General features: G+C 38.6%; 1 protein-coding gene and 1 non-coding gene across 2 annotated transcripts in view; one reads left to right on the forward strand and one right to left on the reverse strand.

Moving 5' to 3' along the window:
• The window catches only part of HSPBAP1 (HSPB1 associated protein 1), a 49,497-nt gene that overhangs the window by 3,847 nt on the left and 25,534 nt on the right, over positions 1-20,116 (reverse strand). Inside the window, exons 4-6 of the mRNA XM_023214749.3 lie at positions 13,161-13,297; positions 9,199-9,370; positions 6,532-6,615 (exon numbers count right to left, since the gene is read on the reverse strand). Coding sequence (XP_023070517.1) covers positions 6,532-6,615; positions 9,199-9,370; positions 13,161-13,297 — 393 coding nt within the window. The remainder of the gene's footprint in view (positions 1-6,531; positions 6,616-9,198; positions 9,371-13,160; positions 13,298-20,116) is intronic.
• Positions 4,015-4,118, forward strand: LOC111545474. The gene has a single exon (XR_002732478.1). It is a non-coding gene; the product is annotated as a small nucleolar RNA U13 (small nucleolar RNA).

Below are 20,116 nucleotides of genomic sequence, written 5' to 3' on the forward strand. Positions count from 1 at the left end.
ATGAGTGGTCTTCAAACAGAATTATACAGAAAGATGTTGAAGAAGGAACTGGAGGTCTGGTTTGGTGAAGGACAGAAATCATCCATTTGAAATCAGCATGAAGTTCTTAGCTACCACACTTCTAAGTATGGAGTCTGTTTATACTCAATGATACTAATTCTTTGGAAAATTATAGAAAAGATTACTTAACAGTATATAATGAGTCTTTTAAAAACACTGTGGTGAAGTCATTCATGTTACTGAAGTCGCGTAAATTCAAATCTAAATAAAATATGAACAAACACTATCCTATGGTAAATTAAAAAACAGTATATCACAACCAAGTGGTATTTGCTCCAGAAATTAAAGATGAATCAATATTAGGCAACCAATTCATAAAATTTATTGCACTACTAAATGTTTACTAAAGAAGAATATTATGTAATCTTCTTTATCAATTCAACAACATTCAATACCTTTTCCCGATTTTAAAAAACAAAAAGTAACGAAATAGAAATTGATGGATACTTAATATGATAAAATACATACAACTCAGCCCCAAATCTAGCATTTCACAGTCAGGAACAAGGCAAGGATGCCCACTATCTCCACTATTATTAATGAATTGGATGGATTAGCCAATGTAATCAGACCAAATCTCCACCCCCACCCCACAACTATAGGCAAACAAATTAGAAAGGAAGAAGAAAAACTATCTTAATTTTCAGGTAATCTGAGAGATACCTGAAAATCCCAGAAAGTCAATATAAAACTACCACAAAATAAAATAATTCAAATTAACACAAAAATCAATAGCTATCATATACACTAATAATATCCACTTAGAAGACAGAATGGAAGAGAAGACCTTACCCTAGCAGCGAAAAAAGATGAAATGTGGCAGTCCTTCCTTGCCTGCAGTTTCGCTTTCTATGGTTTCAGTTACCCGTGGGTAATCTCAGTCAGAAAATATTGAATGAAAAAAATCCAGAAATAAACAATTTATAAGCTTTAAATTTCATGCAATTCTGAGTAGTGTGATGAAATCTCCCACCATTCCACTCTACACAGTACACATTACCTGCCTCTGAGTCACTCGGTAGTTAGCTCAGTGATCAGATCACTGTCGTGGTATTTGCAGGGCCTATATTCAAGGAACCCTTATTTTACTTGATAATGGCCCCATAGTACAAGAGTTGTCATGCTGGCAATTTGGATATGCCAAAGACAAGGCGTAAAGTGCTTCCTTTAAGGGAAAAGGTGAAAGTTCTCGACTTAAGGAGAGAAAAAAACAGCACGCTGAGGTTACTAAGGTCTATGGTAACAAATCTTCTATCTACAAAACTGTGAAGAGAAAAAATTATGGTAGCTTTGCTATCACACTTCAAACTGCAAAAGCTGCAGCCACAGTGCATAAGTGCTTAGTTAAAATGGATTAAGTTTGCATCTTATTAAGACATTACACTTGTAGGTGGAAGGCATTAAAAGAAAAGTGTTGATTGATCACAATCGGGTTTGGTAACATTCAGGGTTTCAGTAATCCACTGGGGTTCTTGGAATATATCCCCCAAGGATAAGGAGATACTACTGTGTTTAGGAATAAACACTTAAAAGAAATGTGCAAAGCTTATGTGAGGAAAACTTTAAAACACAGCTGTAAAAACAAAAACAAACAAAAAAACCTGGACTTGGATATGTGGAAAGGTACCTAATTTGTGGACAGGACAATTCGAAATCATAAAGCTCAGATAAAATTTAATATGGATTAAAAAATTCAATAGGTTTTGTTTTGTTTTGTTTTCTGATGCTAGACAAGCGGATTTTAAAGAACACATAAAAAAACAGAGGCAAGAATAGCCAGGAAAACCCTGCAAAAAAAAGCAATGGTTAGTCCTGCTGATGTTAAAACGTAAGACCTCACTAAATAAACAGGAAGAAAGACCAATGGACAAAATAGACCCACATACGTTCAGATATCTAGTATATGATGAAACAGACATTTCAAATCATAAGGGAAAACAGACTAAAATAAATGATGGTCCTGACAATCCTGTTATCATTTTGGAAAAGATAAAATTAGATCTCAACCTTATACTATATCCTAGTGAAAAACTTCCAAATGGATAAGAGATCTAAATGTAAAAAACATGAAACAATCTCAATTCTAACATAAAACATTGGTGAATTCCTTTATGACCTGGAAAAGGTCATATGACCTTGGTTTCTAATTATGACTCAAAAACAATAAAGTTCAACAACAGATTTTGTTGGTGAGGCTGTGGAGGAAACAAGCACTTTCATTTACTACTAATGGAAATGCAAAATGGCACAATCACAATGAAGCTGAATTTGGCAAAACCTAACAAAATTAAAGATACATTTACCCTATGACATGGCAAATCCAGTGTTAAGATCTTCCCCAAAGACATACTTCAACAAACATAAAACAACATATGCACAAGGTTATTCAGTGGCATTATTTGTAATTACAAAAGACTGGAAACAATGCAAACATCTATCCTTAAAGGAACTAATTAACAGTAGAGCACTCATATAATGAAGTACTAGACAGTGGTTGAAGAAAAATATGAACGTTTCTCTTTACTATTATGTAGTGAAATTCAGGATATTATTGTTGAAAAAAGCAAGGTGTGGAACACTATGGTTCATTACTTTCTGTGGAATAAAGGATAGAAAATAAAAAATATATTTGAATAAGTATATAAAGATGTATTTATATGCTTATGCACTTTGTACATATAAGACTGTTTACATACTTATTTACATATATAAATATATGTATTCATTTACTTAATTTTATATATAGCTATATGTTTACAAGAAACACTGGAAATGATAAACTAGAAATCAATAAAAATGGATCTCTATCAAGGTTGGGAAAAATGGAGTGGATGGAACAGGGAGGAAAGGCAGACTTCCCTGAGTATAACTTTTAATATAGTTTTGACAAGTTAAATGTTCTACATATTCAAAATATTAAATTAGATCAAAATTTTAAAAAAGTAGATCCTAAAATTGAAAACAAACTGAAACAAATGAACTTAACTAAATATCCAATTAGTAAAATAACCATAAATGAAAAGAAGTCCTTCACAATGACTCCTGAATAAAGGACTTTGTATCTATCCCTCTTAGTGATACAGTCTAATAATAAAAAGAATTGCAAAGAAATTTTAATTTTTACTGGCAAGTTTTATGGTTAGTAGTAATATTTGTATTTGAATTTTGGAAACATAAATTTGACATCTTTTTTTTTTTTTTTTTTGAGATGGAGTGTTGCTCTGTCACCAGGCTGGAGTGTGATGGTGCGATCTCGGCTCACTGCAACCTCCGCCTCCTGGGTTCAAGTGATTCCCCTGCCTCAGCCTCCTGACTAGCTGGGACTACAGGCACGTGCCACCATGCCCGGCTAATTTTTTGTAGTTTTTTTCAGTAGAGATGGGGTTTCACCATGTTGGCCAGGATGGTCTTGATCTCCTCACCTTGTGATATGCCCGCCTTAGCCTCCCAAAGTGCAGGGATTACAGGTGTGAGCCACCGCGCCCAGCCTAATTTGACATCTTAAAAAATATATTGCTGGATACAGCAAACAAGTAAGTATATTGCTGGTTTTTTTTTTTTTTTTTTTTTTTTTTTGAGACGGAGACTAGCTCTGTTGCCAGGCCAGAGTGCAGTGACTTGATCTCGGCTCACTGCAACCTCCATCTCCTGGGTTCAAGCGACTCTCCTGCCTCAGCCTCCTGAATAGCTGGATTACAGGTGCGCACCATCATGCCCAGTTAATTTTTGTATTTTTAGTAGAGATGGGGTTTCACCATGTTGGCCAGGATGGTCTCGATCTTTTGACCTCATGATCCACCCACCTTGGCTCCCAAAGTGCTGAGATTACAGGCGTGAGCGACTAAGCCCGGCCTTATGTTACTGTTTTTAAGGACCCAGATTTTCAGTGTAAGAGAAGAGATAAAAATACAGAAACAAATAAGAAAAAATTCTATCATGTTAAACTTGAATTAGATACTTTTATAATTCAAAAGTCTGATGACTGGGTGTCATGCTCATGTGTGAGACATGCCTCCCTTAAGCCTTGTTATTACGTGAGCACATTACCTGTCTAGATATATTTTTTAAACACGTGAATTAGAAATATATCAATATTTATCAATCAATCATCAATCAATCATCTATCTATCTCATATTCTAGCTACATCACTGAAAGAGCCTAGAAACAGTGACACCCAGGAGCAATGAACAGCTTTAGAGCTGAGATCTCAGTTTCTAAAGGCCATTCCCTACAAAAAGAACTGTGGCTACCTGGAGAAATTATAGACTTCCAAGTTTGGGGCACTAAAGAAAAAAGGGTATCCTGGGATATCTTCCTGTGCCAGAAAGCCAGGATACACTCAAAGTCTAATTAATGGGGATGTATCAAAAGGGCACAGGCCAGCTTGAAGTTTCACTAAAAGGACAGATAAGACCCAAATTTAAAATTATCTTGTCAAGCTGGAATGCTCAACCAAACCAACATGATGAAAACTAACAGGGATGACTGTGAAATACTGGATTTAGAATTAAAATCAGCTTCATAGGTACAGGATAGGATTCAACCTGCCTGACAGCAGATCATCTGTAAAAAAGCACCGACATTTTAGAGTTGAATATGAAACTAAAGTGAAATGAGATTACTAAAAAAATTAACCCAATATTACAAGCAGCACTGGAAATATTTAGGATGGAGATCATGTGGGGCAGAAATCTTATACTCTACCAAATAAGGCCCACTGATACTCAGTTTTAGGCACCATATATTAAGAGAACTATTCTAGACATAATAACTCTCCCTCCTCCTCACAGCAATTTCTACTTTTTAAACACCTCCCATATGCCATGCACTATATCAGATGTTTTTACAATGTGTTCTCCAATTTAACCTCACAACCACTCTACTGAGGTGGGTTCAATTATAATCCTCATTTTATAAGAAAATGGAGGCTTGAAGAGATTAAGTAACTATCTATGTTAGACAGCTAACAAAGGTAACTTGTGTCTTAAAGTTGCCTGATTCCAAAGTCTGTGGCCAGAATGGTAAAAAGTCTGGAAAAAGGAAAAAGTCACATAAAAACACCCCATTAAAGACAGTAAGAGTTTTTGAGCATGGAAGAAGAAAAGATTATGGAAACACTTGGAGGTATTTTCAAACATTTTAAAAAGATGACAGCTCTATTCTTTAACAAGTGAACTTCCTTGGGAGGTGAAGCACCTGTCAGGGCTATTGTAGATACGACTTTGGCATTGGGAGTGGAAGTTCCCCATGGATTCTACCTTAACATCTGCTGCAACTCCCGTTCAGCATGCTATAGGCAAAATTTCTGTTATGTTACTGATCTCCTGCCATACCTCTTACCTAAGCCTCAAGGGCTACAACTCTTGTCTAAGCCCACACGATATAGCTTTGTTACAATATTCCTTCTGTTCCACTGATTCCAAAGCCATTCCTATTACCAAAGGATAGGAAAAACTAGACTGGGGAGAGGATGCGGCTGTCAAAAAGAGCAGAGAGATGCAATCCAGGCTTCAGGTCAAGAAGAGCAGAGATGCAGTCAGGGCCTCTGGTTAAAAAGAGGCAGCTGCAATTATGGCCCCAGTTGAAGAGAGAGACTTGAGCATAACAAGCAGCTATTCTAATTGTCAAACAGAGCAGGCAACCAGGATTAAGCATAACACGTAGAAGGAAAGGCCTCTGGCAGAAATGAAATGATAAAAACCTAGCACTGAAAGAAAGACTCCGCTTTGAGAATACGTAGAAGCCAAGACAGAATTCTGCAATTAGTAATGACCTTGAACCAAGAAGCAGGTATTGGCCGGGCGCGGTGGCTCAAGCCTGTAATCCCAGCACTTTGGGAGGCCGAGACGGGCAGATCACGAGGTCAGGAGATTGAGACCATCCTGGCTAACACGGTGAAACCCCGTCTCTACTAAAAAATACAAAAAACTAGCCGGGCGAGGTGGCGGGCGCCTGTAGTTCCAGCTACTCGGGAGGCTGAGGCAGGAGAATGGCATAAACTCGGGAGGCGGAGCTTGCAGTGAGCTGAGATCCAGCCACTGCACTCCAGCCTGGGCGACAGAGTGAGACTCCGTCTCAAAAAAAAAAAAAAGAAAAAAAAAGAAGCAGGTATTTCCAGCCCAGACGGTATGGAAGAGGAGTGGCAACAAGGGACACATATTGGCAAATCTGGCCAGACCCAACACAATTTTCCTAACAACACTCGTCAAGGGAAAGGACCCTACCTGCCAGCATCAGGCCCATTCTGTGTCCTTAAAAGAAAGAGAGTGGCACACCACTAAAATTCCAATTTCCAACCTAAACATCCATTAACAGAGGACAGAACGCATAAGTTATAGTGCACTGCAACAAAAAAATACTGAAGCATTGGTTAAAAAAATTAATTACCAAGTTGTACAGCCAGACCTTATATATCTTTTAAAAGTATGATTTGCACTTACTTAAAAAAACAAAACGAAATGAAAAAGTACCAGTTCAATCCATGAGTTTATACTGACAGTGACAGGATCAATGGATTCTACGTAATGCCACCAGTGTCTGGGAACAAACAGAACCTGAAAACCAAACAAAGAATGGTTAGCACAAGAACAGGATATTTCATTTTTATGTCAGACTCAGACCCTAATTGAGGCTGCTACGAAAAAAAGGAATACAAATGAATTCACAATAATATTGCTGGAGAAAAGCGAAGAAAAAAAACCCCACAATCCTTTTTTCCTTTTACTCCTTTTTTATTGACAAGTTCACATGTTCTACAAAGGATACTGCCAGCATCTCTATTCTCTTTAATCTTGGGCCTTCTTTGCGCCTAAATCTTAGTACATGATTCTGAGATTCTAATTTGTCCTCCTTTCCATCACAAAATAGTTGCATGCATTCTGAGAAAGGGCATAGGTAAAACACATGGGACATGGCTTCTGTTTTCTCACAGTTCGAAATCTAGCCAATGAGAAGATAAAGAAAGGTGGCATTATAGAAGTGGTAAATTAGAGGACAATGGTGTTTGAGAATTTCAGAGGTAGGTGAAACAGGCATGAACTAGGGAGGTCAGGGGCAACATGGATGGAGGAAGTGTGATTTGAACCCAGGCTAGAAGAGAATTCAGACTGAGAAAAGAATGAAGACACGCCAGGAAGGATAAGAGGTACAGGAGAGGGAGGTAGGACTAGTAGGTCAGTCTTACTATCACAGAGGGAATAATGGGAGATAAGGTAGGGGAATTAGTTTAGGGACAGTGGACTTCAAAATAAGAATTTAGATTTTATCTGGTAGGCATTAGGAGTCACTAAGAAATTCTAAGTAGGGGGATGGTTAAAATAGTGGTATCGAGAGAGTCTGAGAAGGACAGGAGATACCTGCAAAGGCCCACTTATTAAATGTTAAGATATAAATAGGAAGGTATAATAAACAAAAGCAATGGGCAGAGTCAAGAAGGATGGCATCTATCCAGACTCAGTATGAGATTTCCTATTGAGAGCAGAGCAGATGGAGATGATATGAAGCTTTTGGGCTTCAGATTTAGGAAACTACTGGTATTTGCTATGAACAAGGCAGGACTGGGAAACAGAAAGATCCTTTCAGGAAAACTGGAAACTATGAAAGTCCACTTGATAGTCATAAGTAGGTTATGCATGTCCTATCAGAGTAAAGTTTCAGTAAAGTGGTGAGAGAAAGAGCTGGGTTTGAGTGGATTAAAGAATGGACAGGAGGTAAGGAAAACTGATACAATGGACAAAACCAGTCATTCAAATTTGGCTACTAAAGACAGAAGAGAAAATGATTGGCAACCACTTCACACTCTCTGGAATGGCTGTAAAAATAATCATAAAAAAGAAAAACAAGTGTTGGGAAAGATGTGAAGACACTAGAACCCTCATACAATGCTGGTGGGAATATAAAATAGTACAGTTGCTATGGAAGATAGTTTGACAACTCCTCAAAAAGTTAAACAGAGGGTTACCATATAACCCAGCAATTCTACTCCTAGGTATACCCAAGAGTATTGAAAACATATGTGTACATATGAAGACATAGGTACACACAAAACTTGTACGTGAATGTTCAAAGCAGCATTACTTATAATAGCCAACAAAGCAGAAACAACCCAAATGTCCATCAACTGATGAACGGATAAACAAAATGTTGTATATCCACACAATGGAATATTATTAAGCCATAAAAAAAGAAATGAAGTGCTAGTAACATTCTACAATGTGGATGACCCTTAAATACATTATGCTATGTGAAAGAAGTCAGACACAGAAGGCCCTGTATTATAATATTGCACCATGTGAAATGTCCAGAATGGGCAAATCTACAGACCTAGAAAAAGATTAGTTGTTGTCAAGGGCTGTGGGGAGAGGGGAATGCAGAGTGACTAACAGGTTGAGGCAACTCAATCAAGTGAAATTGTTTGAGTTGATAATACTTGAGTGAAGGAAGCAGGAAAAGAGCACGTGAGACAGGTACAATGGAAGGAAGACAGGCAAGGGAGAGGGATAATCAAGAGAATAAAGTCTCTTTAAGTGACTAAGAAAAGCTTTCAAATTATTAATGAAATATCAGACAGCAAGTGCCAATGTTGAAAAAGAAATTTTCCTCACTGGGAAGCAGCACTATGTACAATATCTTTGGAAATGTTTCAGAGTTAGTAATTTATGAAAACGACATCCATTCTTGCTTAAAAGTAAACATTCTCAGTTCCTTCTGCCCATTGGCCCACACCTGGATGCATTCCGACCTGTGTTTATGTGTTTGGGTTCAGTTCTATCATAATTGAACAGATATTAACTGTGATTAAATGTTCCAGAGATGCTCAAGTACCCATGCCTTGAAGATTTTCTCCTGACCTAAATGAAAATAACTCTGTAGACTGTCTTCCTGCAAGTCCATTCTCCTCTTTACCAACAGGAGGAGCTGTGTTCCCACTTGCTATTTCCTTTCCAGGACTTGTGAAGCAGAGGTGTAGGTGTCTGAAGCCTACAGCTGGGGCAGCTACCTTCCAACAGCAGAGCAGAGGGAAGGAAGCCATTCTCATTTGTACTGCGTGGGGAGGGGAAGCACACAGCATAAGGACTTGAGAGAGTTACAGCTGTGGTGTCCCCTGGCAGGTCATTAAAGTTTTAAAGCCTTATTACCTGTCCTGGGCTCAGTGTAACCATATGTCTTTGAGCTTTCTGGAACTGAGGAAAACGCTTTAAATCAGGATTGACAACATTGATTTTACTGAACACACTAGATTCTTCATAAGGGATTCTAGTTGGATAAAGGAAAGGAGTATCTTCAGGAGGAAAGAGATGCCATCGTTTCCTAATTAAAAAGAAAAAAAAGATACAGGTTAGTACTCTGATCTTAAGACAAAACATGTAAGAAGGCAAAAGCTAAGTGTTCATTTTTACTCATTTAAATTCGATCCCTAAGGGAATACAGGCACCATCAGTGGTCACCTGGCCATCTCTGACTCAGCGCTAGAATCCCTCTGCAGATACTGGGTGGAAGGCTGTGTAGCAACTAAGGGGCTGCCTCATGGATGTCTCAGGACACCCTCAGGCAGCCTCTTACATTGCTGGGACAGAATCTAGTTCGTAAGATCATTCTTTCTTATCTCAAATCAAAGTCTGCCTTCTCATAGTTTTCATCCGTGACTCTAGAGCTATTCACAATAACCCCCACCCTTTCAAATATCTGTATTCTTATCTTATGCAGAGCAAACACTCATAGTTCCATCCACCAAATAGTTTTCAGACTTCTCCCTGTTTGGGTTATAAATTCCTTAAGTTAAACATTTGTTAAGTTACTCCATTAGGGAGTGGACATGTACAAATAACACCACATAAATAAAGCAGTATAATGTGGGAATTTTCAAAAAGAAAACTGTCAAATGTTTGTCACTTAAAACAGTTTTGAAAATGGAGGTAATAAATTCTAACTCACAAAACACTAGACACACCTATGCTTTATGCCAATAGGGGGAAGACATCTGAGGCAAAAGCGAGGGAAGTATGAGAAAAAAATGAGACCTAGACATCCAGATGTTTAGATGGGGAGGCAAAGAGAAAAGAGGGAAAAACCTAGTTCTGAGAAAAGAAGCCCAAAGCCCTCTAGTGACCCCTTGCAGTTGTTAGAGTGGGGCTATCAAGTCCTTTCAGAACCAAGAAACAGTGGCTGCTGTTTTTGAACTAAGAAGTATATACTGAAGTCTTATTTTGCTTTAGAAATTTGAAGGTTTTGTAGAAATAATGAAATGCTTTACTCTTCAGTAAACATTTACATTCAGGCCATGTGTGGTGGCTCACTGCCTGTAACCTCAGCACTTTGGGAGGCCAAGGCAGAAGGACTGCTTGAGGCCAGGATAGAGACTAGCCTTGGAGCCTGGGAAACATAGCAATACCTCATCCCCATAAAAATTTTTCTGAAAAAATTAGCCAGGTGTGATAGTGTGTGCCTGTAGTCCTAGCTATTCAGGAGGCTAAGGTGGGAGGATTGTTTGAGCCCAGGAGTTTGAGGAAGCAGTGAGCTATGACTGTGCCACTGCACTCCAGCCTGGGTGACAGAGCAAAACCATGTAACTAAAAAAAAAAAAAAAAAAAAAAAAATTCATTTCGGAGCTATAAGGCAGTCTATCAGTTTACACAGTCATCAGTTTAAAAACCATTGAGGTTCAAAAGCTGTTTGCCTGATCTTAAAGCTTTAATTTAATTTAAGCTTTAAGAGCTGCTCCATTCCACTGTATTAGTTTGAAAGCAGTTTTCAGTATCGATATGCTTCGAATGTTAGAGTTGGAAGGGCTCTGAAGAGATCATCAGTCTAATTTCGTTTTCAAAGTAGTGGCAGAAAGACTCAGAGCTTGCTCAGTGTCACTCACTGGGGTAGTGGTAGATTCAGAGCTAGGTCACAGATCTCCTGGCTTCTCCAGATCCCAGTTCCTTCCCCTGCACCATAGCAATATTTCCCAAAGGAATAGCCATAATGATAACCATCCCATCCAATCTGCTTTGTTTGGCTTAAAAAATGTAAAATGCATGAATCCTTCTATCAGAAAAGGTATTCAATCACCATGCGATCTACTGCTTTAAAAACCTCTCATGGTTCTGGATGCTGAAAGAACAGAGAATAACAGTGTTTGCCTGGAAGTCAAGACACTGGGGACTCAACCTACCTGCCTTTCTGGTCTACTCCCTCTGTCACCAATGCACAACATATACTGGACAACTCAAGGGGTCCTCTCTATACCCCATGCTTTCTCAGGGTCCCTCTGCCCTTCCCATCTGGGTCTTTTGAGCACTTATCCATTCTTCGAGGCCCACCACAAATGGCAGCTCCTCTGTGAAATCTTCCCTGATCTTTCCAACAGGAACATGACCTCTTCTACTTTTCAGTCCTACAGCTCTGTGAAACCTTCCTCTAGAGCACGGGCATTCTGCCTTGTATCACAGCTGTCTCTTGGCTTGCCTGCACTCTGGTTGTGAACTCTCCCACGGTAGAGAGGGTGTCCTACTCCCTCACCTCTGTACCTACTGTAACACATGGTCCCTGTACAGAAGGATACTCAATGGGTATTTACGAAAGCTAGTTTATTATTCCAGAGTTATATAAGGCCAGAAAATGTCTTATTACAAAGTTAAAATAAAGTGATATTAACTTTATATCATAGAAAGAATTCAGGTATTTTTTGATAATGTTTTTCCAACTTGAATTTCTTTGGCTTGTTTCCCAATTCAGAATACATGGACAGCAGCTACTTAAAGTGTTGTCTCTCTTACCAAGTTTAAGGTTTTAGCCTGTTAACGCCACAAGGGTTGAGACCACACTCATTTGATTGACTCTTGCATCCACAGCATGTAGCTATGTACCTGACACATTCTATGCCCTTTAATAAAGACGGAATGCATCAGAGAGTGGACTAACTTCTACCATTCTGTAATTTTCAGAGTTCTTCACATGTGAAATGCATCCACAGACATACTGACTGTTTCTCCTGAATCTACTCACAATCCTTTTCACGTCTAACAGGTCTGAGAACTTGCACATGGCCTTTTCTGTTTTACTCTCTGTGCTGCCCTGTAAATATCCCACATGACCAGGAGAAAAGACTGGGGCACCATTAATTAGGCGAAAATAAAGCTGCACATACATCTGAGTACATCCTCCAAGTGGCACAAACACTGAGACTCTCATAGAACTCCAGAAACCAGAAGCACTGCCTATCCCTTCTAGAGTGCACAGATAGATGGAGACAAAAACTGACCTAAGGTAACAATACACTGTATTGTGTCAGGTAGGCACAAACTGAAATTTAGAGTTTAAAGGGTCCAGTATTTTTCAAATCAGGATCGCTGGCATCCCTTGGAGGGGAGCTTGAGGGCAACAGTAGAGCCTCTTCCTTTCAACAAACTGCTCTGCTCTTATTTATTTAGATTTGGAGAAAGGGTGTTCCCATTTTAAAATAAAAGTTTGAAAACTACAAACTCTTATGTAAAAAAGAAAAGCTAAGCGTAGGCTGGGCATAGTGACTTACACCAGGACTTTGAGAGGCCAAAGCAGGAGGATGGCTTGAGGCCAGGAATTCAAGACTAGCTTGAGCAACGTAGAAAGACTCCATCTCTAAATAAAAATTTTAAAAAATTAGCTGGGCATAGTGGCACACACCTGTAGTCCTAGGTACTTGAGAGGCTGAGGCGGGAGGATGGCTTGAGGCCTAGGAGTTAGGATCACGCATTGCACTCCAGCCTGGGCAACAGAGCAAGACTCTGTCTCAAATGTCTCTAATTTACAAAAAAAAAAAAAAAAAAAAAAAAAAAAATACCAAGCAGAGAGCTGTCTAGCTGACCTGGGAGTGGAATCCCAGAATTCTAGAATCAACTCTCTGAAGACAATCCTGATCATGGCAAGGCACTCATCTGTAAACCACCATTTTAACTGTTCTCATTTCACACAGGAGAAACCAAAACCAGAGGTTAAGAGGTCTGCCCCAATCATGAGGCAGGCTGACAGAATGGGGCTGGGACTACACCTTGGGGTACTGCCTATTCTCTCTGCTACCCCTGATGTATGCTTGCACAGGTGCACACACACACACACACACACGCACACACATTACCTTCCTTGTACCTGGAATACCAAGTTACAACCATAGGAGTCCAGATGACAGGGTGTGTGGGCTCCCAAGGAGCCAATCCACAATGTACTTTCCTGTCCATTTCTTCCAGGAAACCCGAAGTCAGACCATTTCACATCCTGTTTTGAAATAAAGTTGCCATCCATGAAGAACTAACCAACTTCTCTGTATGGTAATGTTGTCCATTTTCACTTGCACTTCTGTTATTTGGCAGTTGGAATAATGTATTATGGAAAATGCTACAGATGGAAGAGGTTAGGTTTCCAGGGCAGTTCAAGAAATCTTTTTAGCCAATAACATATTTGAATAACCACACTAATAGTAATCATTCAACAAATATTCACTGACTACTTACAACATGCCAGGCACCGTTCTGGAAGCTTGTAATGAATCAATGAACAAAAGAGACAAAATGCCCACTCAGATGAAGCTTACATTTTAGAGTTGGAAACAGAGAGGATTCTGCTGATATTTAGGGAAAGCGTGTTTGGGCAGTTAGAACAGTGAATGCAGCGGAAACGTCATTATTTCAAATATCTCTGAGACGCAACCGAGGAAGTCAGAAATCCTTATTCCCTCTAAACAGTGCATATATTTGTGTATATATGCAACTTACTAACTTTGTGTACTTCAATGACCACATAAAAGAAGCCTTCTCCTACATTAGTGGGGTTACTTAAAACTATCAATGCTGGAGCCTTAGCTCATACCTACTAGATCAGTCTTCAGGTGAGGGTGTCAAAATACATCTTTTGAAATATACATCCATGGATGGCTTTCAATATACTCCCCAAAGTCATGAACTTCTTAAGTGCAATGATCTTTAGAACAGAGACAGCATAGTGCTCTGGACTTAGACTCTTCATATGCCTGGTTCTGTGGGCAAATCCTGCCCAAGTCAACTACTGGGAAAAGCCTATACTTTTAGAAGCCGACAGTGCATTTGCAGCACAGAAAAATAGGGTCACACATAAACCGAAATCCATGTGATTAAACAGATTTATAAGCTAGAAAAGAAAAAGAACATACTAGTGAACCAGGCATGATGGTTCTGCCTTATTTTTATGTTATTCATGAAATTTTCCTTTTGGTTTTAAAAAACAAAAGCAAAGAAAAAAACCCCACTTCTATGTGCAGAACATCATTCTCAATGCTGACACTCCTTTTATCAGTAACTGCCGTCTAAATTTTCTATTTTTAGAGGGAAAACATTAACAGCTGTATTCAAAGAGAAAGGATTTTAAAGAGAAATTTAATGGATGGTTTTGAGGAAGACTAGAAAGGGTACTTTTTTTTTTTCATTTTTGTTTTGAGTGATGAAAATGGTTGAATACGTGCACATAACTAATGTCTGCCATAGAAGGGGGAATTTTTGCAAGGTCAGCACCACTGTAAATGTATATGGCTCACATGTGGCAGTTCCAGTGGGTGGTAAAAATCCTGTTCTCTCTGCATATAGCCTATAAGCTCCATACTGGGAGCTTACACCTGTTTTCTCAATGCCTAACTTAGTACCAGGCTCAGGGTTAGACCTTGGAACACACTGGCTGCTTGGGAGGGAAAGAAGAATCTGTTGACTTATGATGGTTAAAATAGTTCAGGCCAATGACACTTTTGAGCATACACCTGGTGTGATGCTGGGTGTTGGGGATACAAAAATTAATGTAACACAGGCCTACCCTTCAAATCTAATAATGGGCGATAATCCTATAAACAGAGCCTTTCAACATGATGTAACAAGTGCTCTGACACAAATATGCAGGAAATGCTTTAAGATCACAGCAGGAGGGCCCTGCACCCAAGCAGGGAGCTTAGGGAAGGCTTCCAATTAACCTGGTCCTTGTTGAGCAATTTACCACACCTCAGTCTGAAGAATTTAACTAAAGATGGCTGAAAGCCATTCAGTATAAAAAGGAAAAAAGAGACTTGTCTTAGCTAAGAAGAGACAGGTTATGTGATTCTTAATCTTATAGATACGTCCCTGCAGGAATCTAATGAATACCAAAGCCCCTTCTCCTCAGAAAAAGCACACGTGAAATTTCATATATACTTTCAAAGAAGTGACAAAGCAACCCCACATGAAAAACTCTGTTCTAGAGCCCTGCTTTGGAAAGAATCACTGAAGAAAGATTTTTCTACAGGGTGAGAAACTGAGGAGAGGCTTCCCTGGTCTGTTGTCTAACAGTAATCACTTAAAAAGCAAAACTGTCAGCCAGGTGCGGTGGCTCATGCCTGTAATTCCAGCAATCTGGGAGGCTGCCTGGGTCCACGAGTTCAAGACCAGCATGGGCAATGTTTGGTGAGGCTCTGTCTCTACAAAAACATTTTTTTAACAAATTGGCTGGGCGTGGTGGCATGCACCTGTGGTCCCAGCTACTCAGGAGGCTGAGGAGGGAGGATCACTTGAGCTTGGGAGGTTAAGGCTGCAGTGAGCTGTGTTTGCACCACAGCACTCCAGCCTGAGTGCCTGAGTGACAGAGCAAGACCCTGTCTCAAAAAAAAAAAAAAAAAAAAAAAAAAGCAAAATTATCAGTGTAAAAATAGACAGCATTGAGAGTTGGGATTCTCTTCCCAAGTAAGTTTAGCTACTTATGGATAGTCAAATATCTGAAGTCAATGCGGGCCCAGAAATCTGTCTTGAGTCTTGCTAGAAACAGGAGGCCCTGTTTGGGTGCTACATCTGTAAAACCAAAAAGGGTGATCAGTAGGGTGATCTGTCCTGGAGTCTATTCATACATACCTCAAGAGTTGGAAAAATCTTTAAAAATCATCTATTCTCAGAAAGTTCTATTCTACACCATCCCTGAAAAGAGCAACAAGTAGCTAGCTTGGGAGGGAAAGTAGCTAGCTGGTTGACCACTTACTACAAAATCAGTATCTACTTCCTGGTAGCTTACAGAGGAGGATCCTAGATTTGCTTTCTATAACTAAAGAGAACAAGTTTATTTCCTGCCAAAAATTGCTATTTTTAAGTTATCAGAAAGACTGTCCAGCTTCTCCTTTGTTTTTTTTTTTTTTTAACCTAGATGCAGCAGCATTAACTTTTCCTTCCAATTGCTCTTCTCTCAATTTCCTTTATTTGTCAACAGGCCTAAAGCCTGGCTCCCAAACTGAACCCCAGACACAGTCTACACGGAACCTGTATCCATGGAATTGTAACATTCCATGACCCGGACATCATACCATTAATGCACTGACAGACGGCACTTTTCTTTTTAAGCAACTAAATTATACCAAGGCTAATATTGGGCCTCCCTGTCTCTTACTTGCAGAGTGTTGCTTAGCATATCTCTTCAGCCTTGACTTACAGTCAAAGACTAGCCTAATATTTCCTAATTTTCCTTGTGATTTACTATTTGACTTATGGATTATTTAGAAGTGTAATGTTTAATTTCAAATATTTGGGGATTTTTCAGCTATCTTTTTGTCATGAATTTTTAATTTAATTCTGTTGTCGTGAGAGAACCTACTTTGTATAACTTAAATCCTTTTAAATTATTGAAACTTGTCTTATGGCCCAGCATATAATCAATCTTGATAAACGTTCCATGTGCACTTGGAAATAATGTGTTTTCTGTTGTTGGGTGGAGTGTTTTATAAATTTCAATTAAATCAAGTGGATTGTTCAAGTCTCCTGTATCCTTACTGATTTTCTGTGTATTTGTTTTAACCATTATAGAGACAGAGGTATTGAAATCCCCCTGCTATAATTGTATATTTGTGTTTTCCTCACTTTAGATTTGTCAGTTTTGTTCACGTATTTTGAAACTGTTATTGGGTTCATACACATTTGGGATTATTATGTCCACTTGGTGAACTGACCTTTTATTGTGATAAAATGACCCTCTCTACCTTGGGTTTCCTTGTTCTGATGTTAACTATGTCTGTCTCCTCCTTTGAATAGTATTAGCATGAAAAAGGAGTACTTACTATATGATTCCATTTCTATGAAATTCTAGAACTGCCAAACTAACCTGCAGTGACAGAAAGTACTACATCAGTGGTGTCTGAGAATAAGGGTATAGGGAGAGACAGGTTATGAAGGGACACTGGGAAACTTTTGGACATGATCAAAATGTTTGTCATCTTGAATGTGGTGATAATTTCTTGGGTGTATGTATATGTAAAACTTAATCAAACTGTTCACCTTAAATATATACTGTTTATTATATATCAGTTATACCCCAATAAAGCTGTGTGTGTATTTTTTTAATACAATGCTATTAGTACACTTTGGTCCCACTGTCTCAACACTAGCAGTTTTGCTCACCATTGCATTTGTACCATCAGTGCAAATGTCAACACTGTGAAATAAGCAAATATCATCTTAGAAGTATTATGAAAATAATTTTAATCTCAAAGATCCTCTGAAAGGTTGTCAGGGACCCCCAGGGGTCTATGGGCCACTCTGGTTTACAACATCACCACTGTAATTACTCTATGTTTTTCTGTTCTGACTCCTCCTCTAAGTAATTCTAAAACAGTTTCTTATGAAAATACATTTTAAGTCATACTCCAGATTAAAATTAAAATACTTTAATCATGTTCACAAACGTTTTATAACTTAAAATTATATAAGGATAGCATTTAAGACCCTCCCAAGTATGGCTGATGCCACCTGTCTGCTCTGCGTAAGGCCCTGTCCAGTCTCCCCACTGACCTATGCTCTCTCTTACCTTCTGGCCTCTGCTCATGCCCCTTTCAATTTCTGCCTGTTAAAGTTCTATGTTTTAGGGCCTGGCTCAGGTTCAGCCTTGGCTATGAAACCTTCTCAACTGCTTGTATCCACATCCATCTGCCCCTTGCCTTCCTTCCTATATGTTTTATTTGGATTACTATTTAAATGGTAAGTGAAACAGAACGTTTCTGTCCTGTTCCTTTAACAATATTGTAAGCTCTTTGGGCTATATTTTATAATTTCTTATTCCTGCAAACTGCTAACATACTGCTGAATACATAATAGGTATGTGAATGATTACATAAGTGGATTTTTTCCTACTCTTACCATTTTTTGTTTTGGTATTTCTCTGGGTCTTTAGGACCCCTCAGAGAATGTTTTGACTTAAACCCCTAGCTTTACCTTTGTCAAATTCTCTGTGGCTTCTAGTTAGTCAGTGTAGCATTTGTCAGCCTTGGTAAGAAATTCTTAATCTCCCTCGCTCTCTACTAGTTTTGTAAGTTTTTACTTATAGCCTCTACTTGAAGTTTCCTCCTATTAACTCTTTCCTTCCACAAATTAAATTCATCTATGAAAAATATGTATATTGATAAATATACTGGTACGATTGGAAAATATCCTATAGCCTCAAGATGGCCTGAAAGTATGATTTTGACATTTAACTGACTTTTGTGTATAGCAAATAAAATTAATCTTATTATTTTTTAGTTATACATCATATCACTGACTAATCTAAATAAAGCATTTGTTTTGGACATTTTGTTCTCTACTTTCCTAGAAAGGTAGGGAATTTGTGACAGTTCAAAACAAAATTTCTTTCTTTCAGACTCATTAGGCAAGAATGACAGGTTTTACCTTTTGCAATTATCAGTAAGTATCATCATAATTGAAGTTGTTAAGAATCAACATGTAATAAAAGGAATTTTGCCCCAAGAATGCTTCTCAGGTAGATTCCATTTGACATGGTGATTTGAATTGGCTACTGAAGGTCAGAGGCCTTGTTAAGTCACCAGGACACAGATTCCCAAAATACAGTAGATGGAAGAAGAGTTGTAACATGTCTTGGACTTTAAAACATAGCTATGAGAGCATGTTGAAATTGAGGCAGGTGATTTGATAATGAATAATGGCGTCTGATGGCCAGTGATGCTTTCTGATGAGACAAGTTGGAATGTAAGAATTAAGGTGTTTATCGAGCCTATCGGTGGGTAGAGAGTTAATTACCTCTTTTCTGTTATGTACCTAAGGTAATTTTTCTAAGGAAAAAGAAACTCAGACAATTGCTAATATACAATGTCAATTTAAGGGGCTGTTTGAAATTTGGATTGAAATATTTATCCTTTGTAAGTTTTGGAGAGTAATTATAATTAATTATATTATTTTAAAAGTTACATTTTGGGCTGGGCATGATGGCTCATGCCTGCAATCCCAGCACTTTGGGAGGCTGAGCAGGCAGATCACTTGAGTTCAGGAGTTCGAGACCAGCCTGGTCAACACGTTGAAACACCATTTCTACTAAAAATCTAAAATTTAGCCAGGCATGGTGGTATACTCCTGTAATCCCAGCTACTCGGGAGGCTGAGGCAGGAGAATTGCTTGAACCTAGGAGGCGGAGGTTGCAGTGAGCCAAGATCATGTGATTTTACTTCAGCCTAGGTGACAGAGTCAGACTGTCTCAAAAAAGAGAAAAAGAAATACATGAGCCTGAAAGCTTCCTAACACTTTTTTCTTTTTCTTTTTTTTTTTTTTGTATTTTATTCTTTATTTACCAATTTAAAAATAATAAGTTGGTCACTATCATCTTACACTGCTGATCAATTAGGGTACTGCTTTTAAGAAATACCATTATGAACTTATGGTTTAAACATTAGTATGTAGTTGTAATCCTTATTTTTTTTTTTTTTTCAGATTCTGCCAGCAAATTACATTTGATTTCAGGTAATCTTTTTTATTTTATTATTATTATTATACTTTAAGTTCTAGGGTACATGTGCATAACATGCAGGTTTGTTACATATGTATACTTGTGCCATGTTGGTGTGCTGCACCCATCAACTCGTCAGCACCCATCAACTCGTCATTTATATCAGGTATAACTCCCAATGCAATTCCTCCCCCCTCCTCCCTCCCCATGATAGGCCCCGGTGTGTGATGTTCCCCACACTGTGTCCAAGTGATCTCATTGTTCAATTCCCACCTATGAGTGAGAACATGCGGTGTTTGGTTTTCTGTCCTTGTAATAGTTTGCTCAGAATGATGG

This window comes from Piliocolobus tephrosceles, chromosome 2 (genome assembly GCF_002776525.5).
Source record: "Piliocolobus tephrosceles isolate RC106 chromosome 2, ASM277652v3, whole genome shotgun sequence".
NCBI lineage: Eukaryota > Metazoa > Chordata > Mammalia > Primates > Cercopithecidae > Piliocolobus > Piliocolobus tephrosceles.